We start from the raw sequence: 15,896 nt of genomic DNA, 5'->3' as shown, positions 1-15,896 counted from the left end.
ATTGAACCCTGAGTACTGGCAGGAGAGCCAGTGGGAGGCTTGGGGTGAGGGGAGGGGATACGAAGGGCCTGCTCTCAAGCAAGGGGTCGTTTCTCTGGAATCTCCAGAAGGTTCTAAGTAGGAGGTAGCAGGTGAAGATGGAGAAACAGCAGATGGGGTGGAGAGGAGGCTGTCACAGCAGCTCAGGCAGAGACAGGCCTGGACCAGGGTGCCCAGAGGGAACAGGGGCTATCTCATAGGCTCCCAGGACTTGGTCGCTGAGTGGACCTGGAGGAGAGTGGCACCGAGGAGAAGGGGAGTTGATGGCAATGCCTAGGACTTTGACTAGACTGAGAGGACTTGTGACTGCCTGGCTGTCACAGGGGCAAGGTGGCTTCTGCCATCAGTCCTAAGGGTCCTGCACAACCTCACTGAAGTGTTGGTGCCTGTGCCCTCTGTTTGGGAATTTTGTCAGCCCACTGTCCTTATTCTCCCTTTGGCCACCCGCCTAGGAGAGCCAGAACGTCCAGACACTGGTCCTGCATGGGGGAGCTTGGCCTGGGAGTGCTCACAGGATTGTCTGTGCACGTGTTCAATCTCAATTTTTGACCCGAAGGATGCCTTAGAGATTATCTCGTTTCTAGTGAGCGAAGTAAAGAGCAGAAGGGAGGGGCTTGCTGACATTTCCCACGAGGCTTTGCAGTCATGGCCTAAATCTTCTGACTCCTGCAACCCCGCCTAGATCCTGTGTTGGGGCCAAGGAACCTGGAGGTGCAAACAGGAATAAAAGATACAGCTCTTTCTCTGGAGGAGTCTGTAATTCAACTGAAGGGACCAGAAGAAGTGGGAAGCAGCCAGGTAGACAACGCATGGGGAAGAAGTTCCTGAACGGGGAGTTGGGAGCAGGCCCTACGATCTGGGAAGCCTTCCCAGATGGGTTGGGCCTTCCTGGAAGAGAGATGGCCCTAGAAGGTGAGAGATTGAGAGAAGAAGAAAGCACAGCAGAGGAACTGCACGTGCAGAGGTGCAGAGGCAGGAATCTGGGTGTTCCTGGAGACACCTAGGCCACCTCCCAGGTGTTCAGCTTCTGGGTCTTCAGGGAACTTAGGTCCTTTGTGGGATTCTGCAGTTTGGTGAATAGTGCAGGGTGACAGAGTAACCTGCAAGGACTGGGAGCCAACTCCTCCCATATAGGCTCCTGGAAAAAGACAGATGTCAGGCCTCCCTCCATAACACTTAGGTCTTCAGTCTTACTCTGAGTTTCTCATTGGACAGGCCCCAGCTACAGGATCTGGTTTGGGATTTAGGAAGCTCTATGCTCACCCCAAGAGGGTCTACAGGTTTGTCACTGAGGAGTGGTGGCTAGTAGAGAAGGCAGAAAGGCTGATTCCTGCTGACCAGAGCTGCCAAGCCAAACTGAGGAGCCTGGGGAAGGCCAGCGTCTGCAGCCAGCCCTGGCCCACCCATGTCCTCAGCCTGCTCCGTGGGCTGTCCCAGCCTCTAAGCAGGATGAGCATAGAGCCCTCCTGGACTTCAGCCAAAACTTGCCAATGAAGAGTCTGACTCTGGCCTTTCTCTTGGCACTCTGGTCAACAAAGGGTTAAATCTTGCACTAAGCTGCAGCCACAAGCCTGGCCTCTGGGAACCTGGAAGGGTGGGAGCCAGCAGAGCCAACCCAGGGAAGGGGCAGCCAGGCAGAAAGAAAGGAGCTCAGAGGGCTGTAGGACCTGAAGGCCAACCTGGCCAGCACAGAAACCAGAGGGTTAACCGATGTAGCGGTGCTGATAAAATGCCCCAAATTCCTGGTCCTGCCTCCCATGAGGAGGGCGTCTGGCAAATGTCAACGATAAAAAATACATTTTAATGGCACATGATGCAGTCGCTACCGTGGGGCACCGCCGAGTGAAGCAGGTTTGGAGCAGCAACTACTGTGTGTGATTTTGGGGCTTCAGTGGCTGAGCCTCCTGGGCACTTTGCTAAGCTTTGTCCCGCTGGGGTGACCTACCTCCCCTGGTCCATGGCGCTTGGGTGCCTGGGGCCTTTGGCATTATTTCAGGAACTTGGCTCCTTTACTCTCTTGGTACTGGGAACTCTTGGGCAGGTCTGGGGGCAGGATGGGTTGATGTCCCAGCAGGCTTCTGTGAATGCTGAGAAATGTTTGCCCAAATGAGCGATGTGATGAAAACAAAGTAGGACATCTTCCTCAGCTTCTCCCTTCTCCTCCATCCTGAAAACCCTTGGGTTCTGAAGCTGCCTTTGTTGCCAACAAAGTGAGAGGAGGCAGCCAAGTGCTGCCTCCAAGGTCAAGGTCAAGGTCACATGCAGGAAGGGTTGGGAAGTCAGTGTGGAGGGAGACATTAGAGGGAGGTAAGTTATATACTACGACCCCATTTTACAGATATAAAAATGAGGCTCAGAGTAGTCGAGTGACTGACCTATCTGAGGTCACACAGTGAAGTCAGCAACACCCTGAACTTTTCCTTACAACTCAGAATTCCCCCTCCTGCACTGTGCTGAACTCACAGGCTTTTAAACCGTGAAGGACACCAGGGAGGTCCTGGGAGCAGGTGCTAGTGCTGGGGCAGGGAGGCTAAGTGGGACTGTGGAGTGGGCTTGGGGCTGCTTTTCACTGGGAGCTTCAGGACCTGTCCAGGCTCAGTGCTTGTGGTTAGGCCCCAGATCCTAGGCTTTTAGGAGGAGGAAAGCCGGCCCTGGGCCAGCTGAACAAGGTCAAGGACCACAAGGTGAGGACCAGAGCTCACAACGGGACCCTTTTCTTTCAGATCATCCTCAATTCCATGCACAAGTACCAGCCGCGGCTACACATCGTTAAGGCCGATGAGAACAATGCTTTTGGCTCCAAAAACACAGCCTTCTGCACCCACGTGTTCCCAGAAACCTCCTTCATCTCTGTGACCTCCTACCAGAATCACAAGGTACAGCCACAGTCCCGAAGGCCCCACCAGTAACACATCCAGTGCATCCGCCACTGCCACAGAGAGACCCACTGAGGCTGAGGCAGACCCAGGTGGGGGACCTCAGAAACCCACCACGTCCCTCAGAACAGTGAGGAAATCCGGCGATGAACAGAAAAGACTAGACACAAATCTCTAGCACAAAGGAATCATGCATGGTCTTTGTATTTGGGGGATGAAGGAAGTGCAGAAGGCAGCATGGCCGGTTTCTGCTGGCTGGAGCTGCTCAGCCAAAGTGAGGAGCTAGGGAAGGCCAGAGCCCACAGCCGGGAACTGAAAATCCAGAGCGTGGAGCCGTGTGTGGTTTGAGTGTCAGGCCCTTTATCCTATAATCTTCTTCCTCCAGGTACATCCAAAGGTAGGATTCTAGGCCTGCCTCCCAACCCGCCCTAGCATCGCCCTGCAGGTCCTGAATGGGCCACTCTCCTGCCTCTGCCTCTGCCCTTCTCGCCCTTCTCAGAGGGCTTCTCACTGGCCAGGCGCAGAGAAGCCCACTGTAGAAGAGCCATAGGCTGTGGTGGCAGAAGAGTGACAAAGTCAGATTTGCATTTAGAGCAATCACTCGGGACCTGATGTGGCAGTTGCACTAGGCAGGGTGCTGGGTGCAAGAAGCCTACTGGGAGGCTGTTACAGGGACCCAAGAGAGACATATGAGGGACTGTAGCCAGGTGGTGCAGGAGAAAGAGGGACCAGAAGAAGTTGAGTGGAGGAGAGCCAGGGACAAGCTACGCGTGACTGGCAAGGCCAAGTGGGACCCCGTGTGACTCCCAGCTGGCTTAGGACAGGCCGTGTGACTTCCCCAGAGGCTGTCTGAGTGATCATTGTGCCTGGGCTGGGGGAGGAGGGCCACGGGCCAGCCTAGTCCTCTCTCCTCCCAGCGACTCTACTGTGTGTCCTCTCCTGACAGATCACACAGCTGAAAATTGAGAACAACCCTTTTGCCAAGGGATTCCGGGGCAGTGACGACAGTGACCTGCGTGTGGCCCGGCTACAGAGGTGGGGCTGCCCCAGCCCTGGGATGGGGTGGGCAGACTGGGTAACCCTCAAAGCATCTTCACTCTCTTCCTATCTCTCCACCTGTGCTCCCCACCCCTCCAGCAAAGAGTATCCTGTGATTTCCAAAAGCATCATGAGGCAGAGGCTCGTCTCCAGCCAGCTCTCGGCCAAGCCCGACGTCAGCCCCCTGCACGGTGCCCACCAGGCGCTGCAGCACTTCCAGTATGAAAACGGGGCCCACATGCAGTTCGCTGCGGCTGAACCACAGGACCTGCCCCTCAACACCTTCCCCCCACAGAGGGACTCGAGCCTCTTCTACCACTGCCTCAAGAGACGAGGTAGCGCTCCTGAGCCAGAAGCCCTCCAGGGGCAGGGGTAGGGGTGTCCCACTGTACATGGGAGCCAGCCTGAGGGCTAGGGACCACGGCCAACCTCAGGGCCACCATTCCTTGCACAGGAATTCTGGTTCTCACCTTCATGCAGCCTTCAGGATCCTCAGACAGCTTGTGGCCTTGGTGTCCCCAGATGCTGGTCCTCTGCCCAGTTCCAGGTGCTTTGCAGTCACTGCTGTGGGAGCCTCCAGTGGGGTGGGCAGAAGATACACAGCGAGTGGGTCCTTGCCTGGAAGCACAGGAGGAACCTGGAGCTTCCCAGGCCGTGGGTTCTTGGACTAGGGCTGTTATTTGTGAAAACAGCCTGAACCTGGGAGCAGGGAGACCCTGCAGTCCTGTGGGTGCAGCTCTCCATCTCACCCTGCTGGGATCTGCACAGGCTGCTTGGGAGCCGCAGGGAGCAGCTGTGAGGCAGATTGAGGGCCAGTCAGCCGAGCTGCACTCTGGGTTCCAGGCTTCTTCCTGAAGCAGAGCCCTGAACTGGGAACCAGAGTACTGGAGCTCTAGGCCTCACTCTCGCCATGGATAGAGCCACGATGTTAGTGTGACTCTTCCAGGACACCTCACCAGGCCGCTTACTTTCTCTTGGGTATGAGTCGTGGGGGACTTTGCTTGCCATCCAGAATGTTCTCTCAGTTCCACTCTTAGGGACTAGCCCGGCAGAACTCTTAAGTATTCCCTGCACGAGTCCCATTGACCTCAGGGACCTAGGGTTGGGGTTGGCAGACTGTGGACCTTAGACAAAGTGCAGCCTGTTGCCTGTACACTGTGACACTGTGGTCTTTACCTTTTTAAAAAGTCGAAAGAAGTCAAAAGATTATTTCATGATAAGCGAACACGATATGAAATTCATACTTTTAGTATCCACTGAAGCTTCACTGGAACACAGCCGTACTGGTGTATTTACATGTTGCCTCAACTCTGCGGCTTTCCTGGGACAACAGTAGAGTGGAGTTATTGTGACACATACTGTATGGTCTACAAAGCCTGAAGTATTTACTGTCTGGCCCATTGCTCATTCCTGACCTAGAGTGACTAGGCCGCCTCCCAAGTCCAGGAGCTTAGTCCAAGGAGAAAGGAGGACTTTGGCGAGGAGAGGGAGCGGAGGGATGGATGAGGGTAAGTGAAGGAGCAGGTTTCCCCTGGGTAGGTAAGGGGCCCTCAGAAAGGCCACAGGGCGAGCTGAGTGCAGGCTTTGCAATCACCCCCCTGCCAGGCCCCCCTGCCCTGTGTACACACAGCTGCCAGAATGAATCCCTAGAGAAGACAGGAGGTGGGAGCCAAGATAAGCGAGGGAAGTGTTCTTCAATTTGTTGAGTAGGTCACTACTCCAGCCCTCAGGCCTGGGTCATCCCAGGATCCCAGGGGAGAACATGTCATTCCAGAGAATTCAGCCCTTCCTAGACATGATTTGTGGCATCTGATGTCATCTTTCTCTAGAGTATCAACTTAGCCTGAAAATTATGTCACCCTTTTCAGCTGTTATCGCCCTATTTCTTCTTCTTTTTTCCTTCTGGTGATTGGACTCAGGGGTGCTCTACCGCTGAGCCACATCCCCAGCCCTTTTGAAATTTTTAAATTTTGAGACAGGGTCTCACTAAGTTGCCACAGCCTCAAACTTGCAATTCTCCTGCCTGAGGCTTCCAAGTCGCTGGGATGACAGGTGTTGGGCCACCTTGCCGACTGGATCCTTGATTATGTAGATGTTGTCGTGCTGGGATCTGTGAGATGGGTCTTCTCTTCTGCGAACGCAGTAGGGTTAACTTCCTCTTCTAAAAACACAGAAACTTGCCTGCCACTGGCCTTGGCTTACTGAGGCCCCCCTTAGGAGTTGAGGATTGAGGCAGAAACATTGTGGCCTTCATTTCTGGCTGGTTCAGACAGATGTGGTCTCTGGGCCTGGTTTGGCCTGGCAATTGCCTTGCCTTTCCCTGGCCAGGGCCGGCCTTGTCTAAGAATGCCGGTGCACATCGGGGCCTCTTCCCATCCCCAGAGTCAGGCTGGCAAAGGATCAAAGCTGTGTGCTGCCTGGCTTAGCACATCACTCAGTGTCCAGTGATGTGGTGTCCCCCACGGCCTTTGAGTAGGCTCCATAATCTGACCACGTCTTGGCTGCTGCCACCTTATAAAAGCTGCAGCTGATTAAAGTGGTTCTGGGAGTGCCATGGCAATGTGGGGCAGGGGCAGGCACTGAGTGACAAGGGCCCTAGACTGGTGGAAATGACTCTTCCTGACCGTTTTCTTTGTCTTCCAGCAGACAGCGCCCGCCACCTGGACTTGCCCTGCAAACGGTCCTATCTAGAAGCTCCCTCTTCGGTGGGGGAGGATCACTATTTCCGCTCCCCACCTCCCTATGACCAACAGATGCTGAGCCCCTCCTATTGCAGTGAGGTGACCCCCCGAGAAGCCTGTATGTACTCAGGTTCAGGGCCTGAGATTGCCGGGGTGTCTGGGGTGGAGGACTTGCCCCCGCCTCCACTGAGCTGCAACATGTGGACTTCGGTGTCCCCGTACACCAGCTACAGCGTTCAGACAATGGAGACTGTGCCTTACCAGCCCTTCCCCACGCACTTCACTGCCACCACCATGATGCCTCGGCTGCCCACCATCTCCGCCCAGAGCTCCCAGCCGCCGGGAAACGCCCACTTCAGTGTCTACAATCAGCTCTCACAATCTCAGGTCCGGGAGCGGGGACCCGCTGCCTCATTCCCAAGAGAGCGAGGTCTCCCCGCGGTGTGTGAGCGCAAGCCACCCTCTCCACACCTGAATGCTGCCAATGAGTTTCTCTACTCTCAGAGCTTCTCCTTGACCCGGGAATCCTCCTTACAGTATCATTCAGGAATGGGGACTGTAGAGACCTGGACTGATGGATGACTCCCGTGTCTCCTTGACAGCCCCAGGACCTTATCAATCCAGTATTAGCCGCTGTGGGTGGCCTGCACTACCAAGAAACGCAGGAAGGTATTTCAGAGGGTGCGTGGGCATACGTGCTTGTGCATGCATGGATGTATTTGGAGAGCATCCGCATCCATCTTCTGACACACAGCTGAGGCCATGACACACAAAAAATATTTGAGTTATTTAGAGTTTTTTATAATATAATCTGATTCACTCAGGGGCCAGGTGGTGAGGTCTCTGCCACAGGGAGAGATTCTCTTTGCTGGGGCGGGAAGCCTCTGTGCACACCTCAGAGTTCCTGGCTTGCAAGGGGAGCTGCAAATCTTGTTGGAGTGGAAGGCCTCCTCCTCTGGCTTCTGGGAGTTCCGTGAGACTACCTGAGCCTCAAAGTGCGCTTTGGAAGTAGAGCTGGCAGCTCAGTTAGTGGCTTGGGCATTGACTTCCGGAGCTCCAGGTCTACGGGATGACTTTCAGAAAGGGCCATGTGTTAAATGCCACCTCATGAGTATTTTTAAAGTGGGTTTTTCTCTTTTCCTTCAACAGGAAGAGAAATATAACCAATAGCATCTCTGTCATCCTTCAGGTTTGGTTGTCAAGTGCAAAGCCCTTCCCCCTCGGTCCCCAACATGCAATCTCTTTCTGGTGTATAAGACTTGGCCTGTCAGGCACCTTGTGCACCCTGCAGCCAGCAGCTGTGAAACACACCTCACCTGGCATTGTCCCCCAGAGGCCGTATCAGAGCTGATGTCAAGCAACTCCTGGGCCCATTCTGCTCCCAGAAGATCCGTGCCTCTGGAGCAAGAGAGCCCAATAGAAATAAAATAAAATTTAAAAAAAGAGAGAGAGAGATAATTGACAAAAAGTCATTTCTTTTGGTAAATTCAGCCAGTGAGCTCAGAGGAGCAAAGATCATTTCTGCAGTGGGATGATCTCATAGTCTTTGGCCCTGATCTTTAGCATTGAACGTCACCAGACCATTGCGGTGGCTGGTGTGAACTCAAAATCAGATTTGGGAAATCACTAAACTCTTTGCATGTCAAATAGCTATTTATATATTATATAAATAAATAAATAAATATATATATTATATATCTCACAAACGCGGGCCACATGTCAAATTCAGCTTTGCTTTTTTACAAATGAATAAACTTAATAAAAATGAATGCTGGAGGGGGTATTTGGAAAGACATCTATTTAAATTTTTATTACATGTTTGATGTTAAAAACTAAGAATGGTTTAGATAAAACATATATATATATATATTATATAAACACACACTACAGATAAAGCTTTATTAGAAAACACATTAGCTAACAGGTGATATGGAACTTCAAGTGTTTTGTTATATAGCATGGACATTTTATTTTACATATCAGAACATAAAGCCATCTTACAACTGTGAAGTGTGTGGTTACTCTTTATTATTGACTTGCCATTTCTTGACCCGGCAATGACTGTCTTCTTTTTGCTGGTCTTTTGTCATGAGTGCCAGGTGGGGCCCTCAGCACCTCTGAGCATTGGTGCCAAGGAGCCTCTGCGCTCACAGTGAAGGAATATAGGACCCACAGACAACTATACCTTTGATCTCATGCTTCTCCCTGGGTTATGGGGCCCAGAAAACTCCCAGAAGTGCAGGGCAGGCAGTAAGAATCTGTTACCTTTTAGCAGTTGACCCAATCTGGTAATTTGGGGAAGTAGTCTCATAAATAGAGAATTCTTGGTGGGACTCATGCAGGTGCTTTGGAGAAGGAACTGAAGAGCAGATTAGAGTCAGCCTGGGGCTTCCTGGAGTCGCCAGATGTGAGTTCATCCGCCACTTTCACCCCGGCAGAGCCCTCCTCCTGCCCACTCCTTCGCCAGCTCTCTTGGCCACAGGACGGAGAAGTGCAGCCCAGTTTCACCCCCACTAGATTGGAAGAGAAGCAGGTGTAGGAAGGTGCTGTGGGGTCTCCCTCCTCGACATGGCTCCTTCCCCTGAGCTGTGCACCCTCTTCTACCATCTTCACTGAAAACTGGTCTGGAAAGCCAGGAGGAGGGAGGCAAGGGTCAGGTGCCCTTTAATCATCCTGCTCATCAGGATGAAGAGGAGATTTCTTGCTGGGTAAGAAGTCAACCTGGATAGCTGTCTCCCCAAGCCCTTCCTTTGTGGCTCTGAGATGCTGTCTGGCCGGGCTTCTTCCTGCAGAATGGAAGGCCTCCTCCCTTAGCTGTTGGCTCCCACCTTGGGCCTGCCGATCCCAGAGAAAAACTTAACCAAGCTCGCCCAGGGACAGGGAAGGGGCCTCTCCCTAACTTACACCTGCTCTGTTCTTTCTGCAGACGGTCTCCCATCTGGGATACCCCACAGCTTCTAGAACCCAGGTAGAGGGTTAGATATGTGTCCCCAAGCTCTCCAGTCACCCAGTCAGTCGGCTGAGTCTGAGGTAAAGAAAGCCACTCCTTAAGGGGTATCTTGCTTTGAGGCAGCCTGCAGTTTCCTACCAGCTTTCTGGGAAGCATGAGGTCCCCTGGCTGCCCCACCTGGGCATGGCAAGAGCTGGGCCTGCAGTGGGATTTGTGGAACTTTCCTGCCCCTCTGAATCAACAACTCAATAAAAAGGGGGCACATGGGATCTCCTGGAACAAAGGGCACCATTCAGTAGCACCAGCAGGTCATACATCATCGGCCAGAAGCCTGCCACATGACAAGTGTCTGCTGTGCCCGGCCTGGGAAGGGAAAAGAAGCCGATTACCGTTCAGCTGTGTGGCCACGGACCAGCGGCCTCCAGTGCTCTGCTCCCAGCTCAGGGCCAGGCCTCTCAGCGTAGCTCAGCCACCTAATGGTCCTTAGTAACAGAAGAGCCTAGAAAAACAAAGGGGAGAAGAAAAGAGAAGCTGGGTCAGACTGACAAATTGTTAAAAAACCAAACCAACTTCCAGCCTCAGCTGGGCCTCAGAGGGTCAAGGGGCCTCGGCTCACCCCACTAATGGAGCCTGCCGGAGGAGTAGCAGCCTGGCCTTGCAGTGTCTTATCTTACAACATAAAATTAAAACCCACTTAAAAGGCCGGAGGGCATGTTAACATTCCCCCTGCTGTCTAATTGAAGTAGTTCCCAGCGCAAAGGATTTCACTTGAAAGACGTCTCCCTCCAAGCCCAGGTTCTCCAGCTCATTGGGCCTGGGAAGGGGGTGGGGAGCGGGGAAGAGAGATTGTCATTTCAAAGACCTGCACAAGCTCAGGCTAGAAAAGCCCGGCTCCTGCTCGCAGCCCCCCACCCAGGCAGCAGGTGGCGACAGCAAAGGTTAGAACAGGCTGGGTTGTTTTGTGTTTTTAAAAAATTTACAAATTCATTAGCACTTATGTCAGCAGAGGCCAGAGTCCTGACAAGAAGTCCTGGTAATGATTCAAATATGGCGAGCTCTGTAGGGAAACCGGGCAGCTCCTGCAGTTAGCGATTGCCAGTCCCTCCCCCAACAGCCCCTATGCAAATATATTACAGGTCTCCAAGGCATACGGAATCAATCAGGGACATCCTGTAAAGGTGATGAACTTGCACTGGCCATCCTGAGTAATGGGAACCAGTCAACCTGAGGCTGGCCGGGACTGAAAGCCAAGGTACAGCTATTAAGCAATTGTGCGCAGAACAAAATGGCAGAGGGGCCAGGTAATCAGTTCAATTTCGATGGGCAGCCCAAGAAACTGCAGCGTCTGTCGCAGCTGATTAGAGGGGGCTGCACTGGAGCTTTCAATGTGAGCCCATCACAGATCAGAAACAGGCCCAGGATGAAAAGAGAAAGAACTGTCTCCTGAGAAGCAGGCGATGAAGGACTCTGTTTTATGTGACTTGTGTTCTTCCTTCTCTCCTTGAAGAAAGAGTAGGAAAAAAAGCCAGCAGTTTGGAGATTAGATAGTTTTCTTTTCAGCCATTTATCATTATGAAGGAAAGTAGACAGGGCAGGGGCAGCAAAATCTCCAGTGGGATTTCTGCGAAGTCTCACTAAGAAGGACCAGGTTTACACTCTGCAGCTCAAACAGCCCCTGCCTGTTACCACAGCCTGAAGGGGTCTGCAGAGCATCCAGGGTCCCTCTTCTCCAGCAAGGGCAAACAGGCCCCAGGGCTTGGAGGATCACAGAAATTCTCCTGCAGAAATTCCAACCACCAAATTGTATCATTTGTGAAAATTAAAGCCCAAGTCAGAATAATGGGGAGAGGAGGAAAAATGAGAAAGGAAAAGATGAGAGGGTCGTGCAGGTTAGGCCCCTGCTCGTCGCTGGGCCCAGGTCAGAGTAGTAAGGGCCCCTGCTGTCAGCACTGATCCCAGACAGATGACAGCCTCTGGCAGCCTGCAGAACAATTCTAGGCATGGACTTGGTTGGTTTGTTCTCTGGTGCAAGGGACCTCAGGGATGCAGAGCAAAGAGCATCCACAGGTATAGCAGCCATGAAAGGCCAGCCGTGGCACAGCAGAGGGAAGGGAGAGGCTGCCAGCAATGGCAAGGGGGGCAGAACCAGGAGCGAAGGGGGCACTTTGGAGCCTAGGATGGGGCATAAATTCCTGGGGCAAGAGGCCTCAGGGCTGGGATGGTTGGAGGTGAAGGAAGAGAAGTGGAATTAACCAGAGCATGTGATCAGTTTTTAGATGATGAATCATTAACCTGGACAAAACCAAGTTCACTAATAATCTAAAAAAATGCAAATTAAAGTGATAATATACCACTTTGGTCCAGCAGATTAACAAACATTAAAGATGTGGGAGTCTCTCAGTCCTTACTGGTTGGAACAGATTTTAGTTTTTCTAGAAAAAAAAAAATTTGGTAGCATGAACAAAAGCTCTAAAAGAGTTCATAGCCTAAATAAAATAACCAGCAATGTGGACATAACTCAACGCTCCATAGAGTTCATTGTGGCATTATTATCCCCAAATTGGCAGAAAGCAAATCAGTAAATTATAATGCACTCATTCTGCAACTGCAGTCATTGAAATTGTGTTTGCAAATGTTTTAATGACATGGAAATTGATTTAAAATTAAGTGAAAAAAGAATCATAATATAGAATATGATCTCAAGAACATTTGAAATGAAAAAAAAATTGATGTAGCCAAAGAATAGATCATTAAATAGCAATTTATAAGAGAATGAAATACATATATCCCTGGTGCATTATGTGAAAAAAATAGTCTGAGTAATGTGTGTGGATCAAAACAAATCACAAATCTCTGGGTGTGTCTGCACTTAAGTGTGTGTGGTGTATATGCATGGTGTGTATTTGTGTGTGTGTGAGATGGGAGCAGATGATTTAGAAGGAACTAATTATGATGGTTCTCCCAAACATCTGTCTTATTTAACTTGTTGCAATAGCGGGCATCACTTCTGTAATTAAAAGATGTAATTAAAGAAAAAAGAAAAATTCATTGTGCTTATAAGAAGTCCCTGAAAAAAAAAAAAAGAAGAATGTCTAAGAGAAACTATGTTCAGTGCTAATGGTAGCTGGGCGTGGAGGCGCACCCCTGTAATCCCAGCAGTTTGGGAGGCTGAGGCAGGAGGATCATGAATTCAAAGCCAGACTCAGCAAAAGTGAGACACTAAGCAACTGAGTGAGACCCTGTCTGTAAATAAAATACAAAATAGGGCTGAGGATGTGGCTCAGTGGTTAAGTGCTCCTGAGTTCAATCCCTGGTACCAGAAAAAAAAAAAAAAAAAAACCAACAGTAGTGACTATAGAAAGTGGTTCGTGTGTTGCAGGGAACTCCAGTGGACCGGTGGCTTCAGGGCTGTTTGCCCTGTCTGTTTTCCTCTTGACTCCCTGGCTCTCCTTTCCAGATGCCTCCTCTTCTGCCCAGGCCTTCAGTACTGCTGCTGGGGGGAGGTCTGAGGCTTTAGCCTCCCCTCTCATTGAGAACTCTCCCTTTGTGATGTTATCTGTTCCCACAGGTGCCCATGAACTTCAAATCTGGTCTCACTTCCCTCTCCTGAGGCTGCCTCCTGGTCATTTCTGCTTACGAGACCAGCCATGTGGACTACGCTCAATGCTCTAGAGTGCTCATTGTGGTATTATTTTTAATAGCCCCGAATTGGGCAGAAGGTAAATTGGTACACGATGATACACTCATTCTGGAACAGTAGTCATTGAAATTATGTTTACAAAGTGCCTTTAATGACATGGGAACTGACTGCAAAGGAAGAACCTCCATCTCACCCTGTTCAATCCTGAACCCAGAGTCCCCCTCCCACCTCCCTCACGCTCTCTTTTGGTAAAAGGTACCATAGACCAAATGTCCAGTGGCTGAAATCGGAAACCTGATCTTGGTGCTGGCTCTTTCCACTCCCTCCAGCTCACCCCCTAACACTTGCCAAATGACAGATTCTACCTCCTAAAGCTGTACTTCTGTCTTCCATCAGGCTTGGCAGTGCCTGCCATGGTGGCAAATCCCTGGGTCTGGGTGGTTCAGACATGTGGAGCCAGAGAACTGCCCTGGCAGAAGACGTGAAGCTGCTCAAGAATAGGAGTGTCTCTGTTTTCAGCCTGGGGTGGCTGCCACCATGGGTGTGGCGAGGAAGCAGGGCGCTTCTGCAGCTCATCTTCAGGCTCACAGGCCATCCCCAGGGTCACAGGCTGTTCGAGCATCCTCCTGCCTTGACGGGCCTGTACCCAGGATGTGATGCTCATACTCACAGCTGACTTTACCCATGCTTCCATGGGGCACGTGGACCCAAGAGTATTAGGTCAGGGCTGCTTCTAGCATCTTTCCCCCATAACCCCACACCTGTCTTTCCCTCAGAAATTCCAAGTTGTCTTTTTCAAATTCTTCTAAGAGAACCACAATCAACCGAGACCAAGAAGCAACTGGCCCTGACTCTCTTAAGAAGAGAAAAAACTCCCAACCAAATTAAAGACAAAAAGCCCCTGAACATGGTTCCCTATAAAAAGGACCTAGCACTGGGCCTGGAGGAGGGAGGGTGCAAGCTCAGGAAGCAAGAGTGTCCCTTTCTCCTTCGTCCCTTCACTGCCTGACCTTTCTCACAACCCAAGCAGACACGTCACATGCCATCCTACCTGCAGATAAGCCATCCAGCTAGATGCGCTACGTGCTCTGATCTCAAGCTTTTAACTTTGGGTCTAAAGAACTGGGAGACTCTTTCAGGCAGTCTAGTGAATACTTTGTAGCATTTAGGGGACATCATTCTAATTTGGATGTGAAAAGTACTAGTCCTATCTCTGCTGCGGCAAGCCCAGGCTCCTTTCAGCCACTTCTGCGTTCCTTTTGCAGAAACACACCCAGCAGCAGAAAGGCGCAGTCAGGAAGGGCTGTCCGAGACCTCCTGCTTCTGAGGGTCCAAGGCAGGTTTGTGGGTTCCAGATCAGGCTGAGAGTCTCAGGTGAGGCTCTTTGGGGTCTGGGAGTGATCTAGAACAAAGTGCCAATTGCCAGAGCATCCTTGGAGGCTCAGTTGCGGAAGCTGCCGAAAGTCCTCTGGCATTAGATTTGAGAAAGACTGGGCTAGACATTAAGTCTGCTTTCCTCCTTACCAGTTGAGGACTGGAATATTTTTGGTGGTTGTTTTTGCAGTGCTGAAGATCAAACCTCGGCCTTATGCATGCTTGTCAAGTGCTCTGCCACTGAGCTATGTCCTCAGTCCCTTTGAGCTCTTTCTTGTAGGTACATTTCTTTCTACCCCTCTACCAACAACCAAAACTGGCTTACACACACGTGGCTGGTCTCCTCTCCTCTAGGCCAGTGCTGGCTCACTGATGATGCACGGGGCAAGCTGCAACTTGAGTCAGAGATCAACTCAAAATGGATCAAGGACCTTGAAATCAGACCAGAGACCCTGCATCTTATAGAAGAAAAAGTAGGTCCAAATAGTCAACATGTCAGCTTAGGATCAGACTTCCTTAACAGGACTCCCATAGCACAAGAAATAAAAGCAAGAATCAACAACTGGGATAGATTCAAACTAAATAGCTTTCTCTCAGCAAAGGAAACTATCAGCAATGCAAAGAGAGAACCTACAGAGTGGGAGAAAATCTTTGCCACTCATACTTTAGATAGAGCACCAATTTCCAGAATCTATAAAGAACTCAAAAAACTCTACACCAAGAATACAAATAACCCAATCAACAGAAGGGCTAAGGAAATGAACAAACACTTCACAGAAGAAATCTATAAGCAATCAACAGATATATGAAAAAATGTTCAACATCTCTAGTAATAAGAGAAATGCAAATCAAAACTACCCTAAGATTCCATCTCGCCCCAATTAGAATGGCGATTATCAAGAATAGTAGCAACAATAGGTGTTGGCGAGGATGTAGGGAAAAAGGTATACTCATACATTGCTGGTGGGGCTACAAATTAGTGTAGCCACTCTGGAAAGCAGTGTGGAGATTCCTTAGAAAACTTGGAATGGAACCACCATTTGACCCAGCTATCCCACTCCTTGGTCTATACCCAAAGGACTTAAAATCAGCATACTACAGAGATACAGCCACATCAATGTTCATAGCTGCTCAATTCACAATAGCCAGATTGTGGAACCAACCTAGATGTCCTTCAGTGGATGAATGGTTAAAGAAACTGTGATATATATATATATATATATATATATATATATATATATATATATATATATATACACAATGGAATATTACTCCACCATAAAGAATGATAAAATTAT

The 15,896-nt window shown here is 50.4% G+C and overlaps 1 protein-coding gene across 4 annotated transcripts in view; it reads left to right on the top strand.

Moving 5' to 3' along the window:
* The window catches only part of Tbx4 (T-box transcription factor 4), a 30,892-nt gene extending 22,254 nt beyond the window's left edge, over positions 1–8,638 (top strand). For 3 of the 4 annotated variants that reach the window (XM_047545327.1, XM_047545330.1, XM_047545326.1), the window contains 4 exons: positions 2,763–2,915; positions 3,862–3,950; positions 4,053–4,288; positions 6,597–8,638. In XM_047545327.1, the coding sequence (XP_047401283.1) occupies positions 2,763–2,915; positions 3,862–3,950; positions 4,053–4,288; positions 6,597–7,216 (1,098 nt within the window). In that variant the 3' untranslated portion in view covers positions 7,217–8,638. The remainder of the gene's footprint in view (positions 1–2,762; positions 2,916–3,861; positions 3,951–4,052; positions 4,289–6,596) is intronic. The other variant, XM_047545329.1, reaches the window with a different exon arrangement.
* The last annotated feature ends 7,258 nt before the right edge of the window (positions 8,639–15,896 follow it).

The sequence above is a fragment of the Sciurus carolinensis genome, chromosome 3 (assembly GCF_902686445.1).
Source record: "Sciurus carolinensis chromosome 3, mSciCar1.2, whole genome shotgun sequence".
NCBI lineage: Eukaryota > Metazoa > Chordata > Mammalia > Rodentia > Sciuridae > Sciurus > Sciurus carolinensis.
This window is presented reverse-complemented; position numbering and strand designations above follow the sequence as displayed.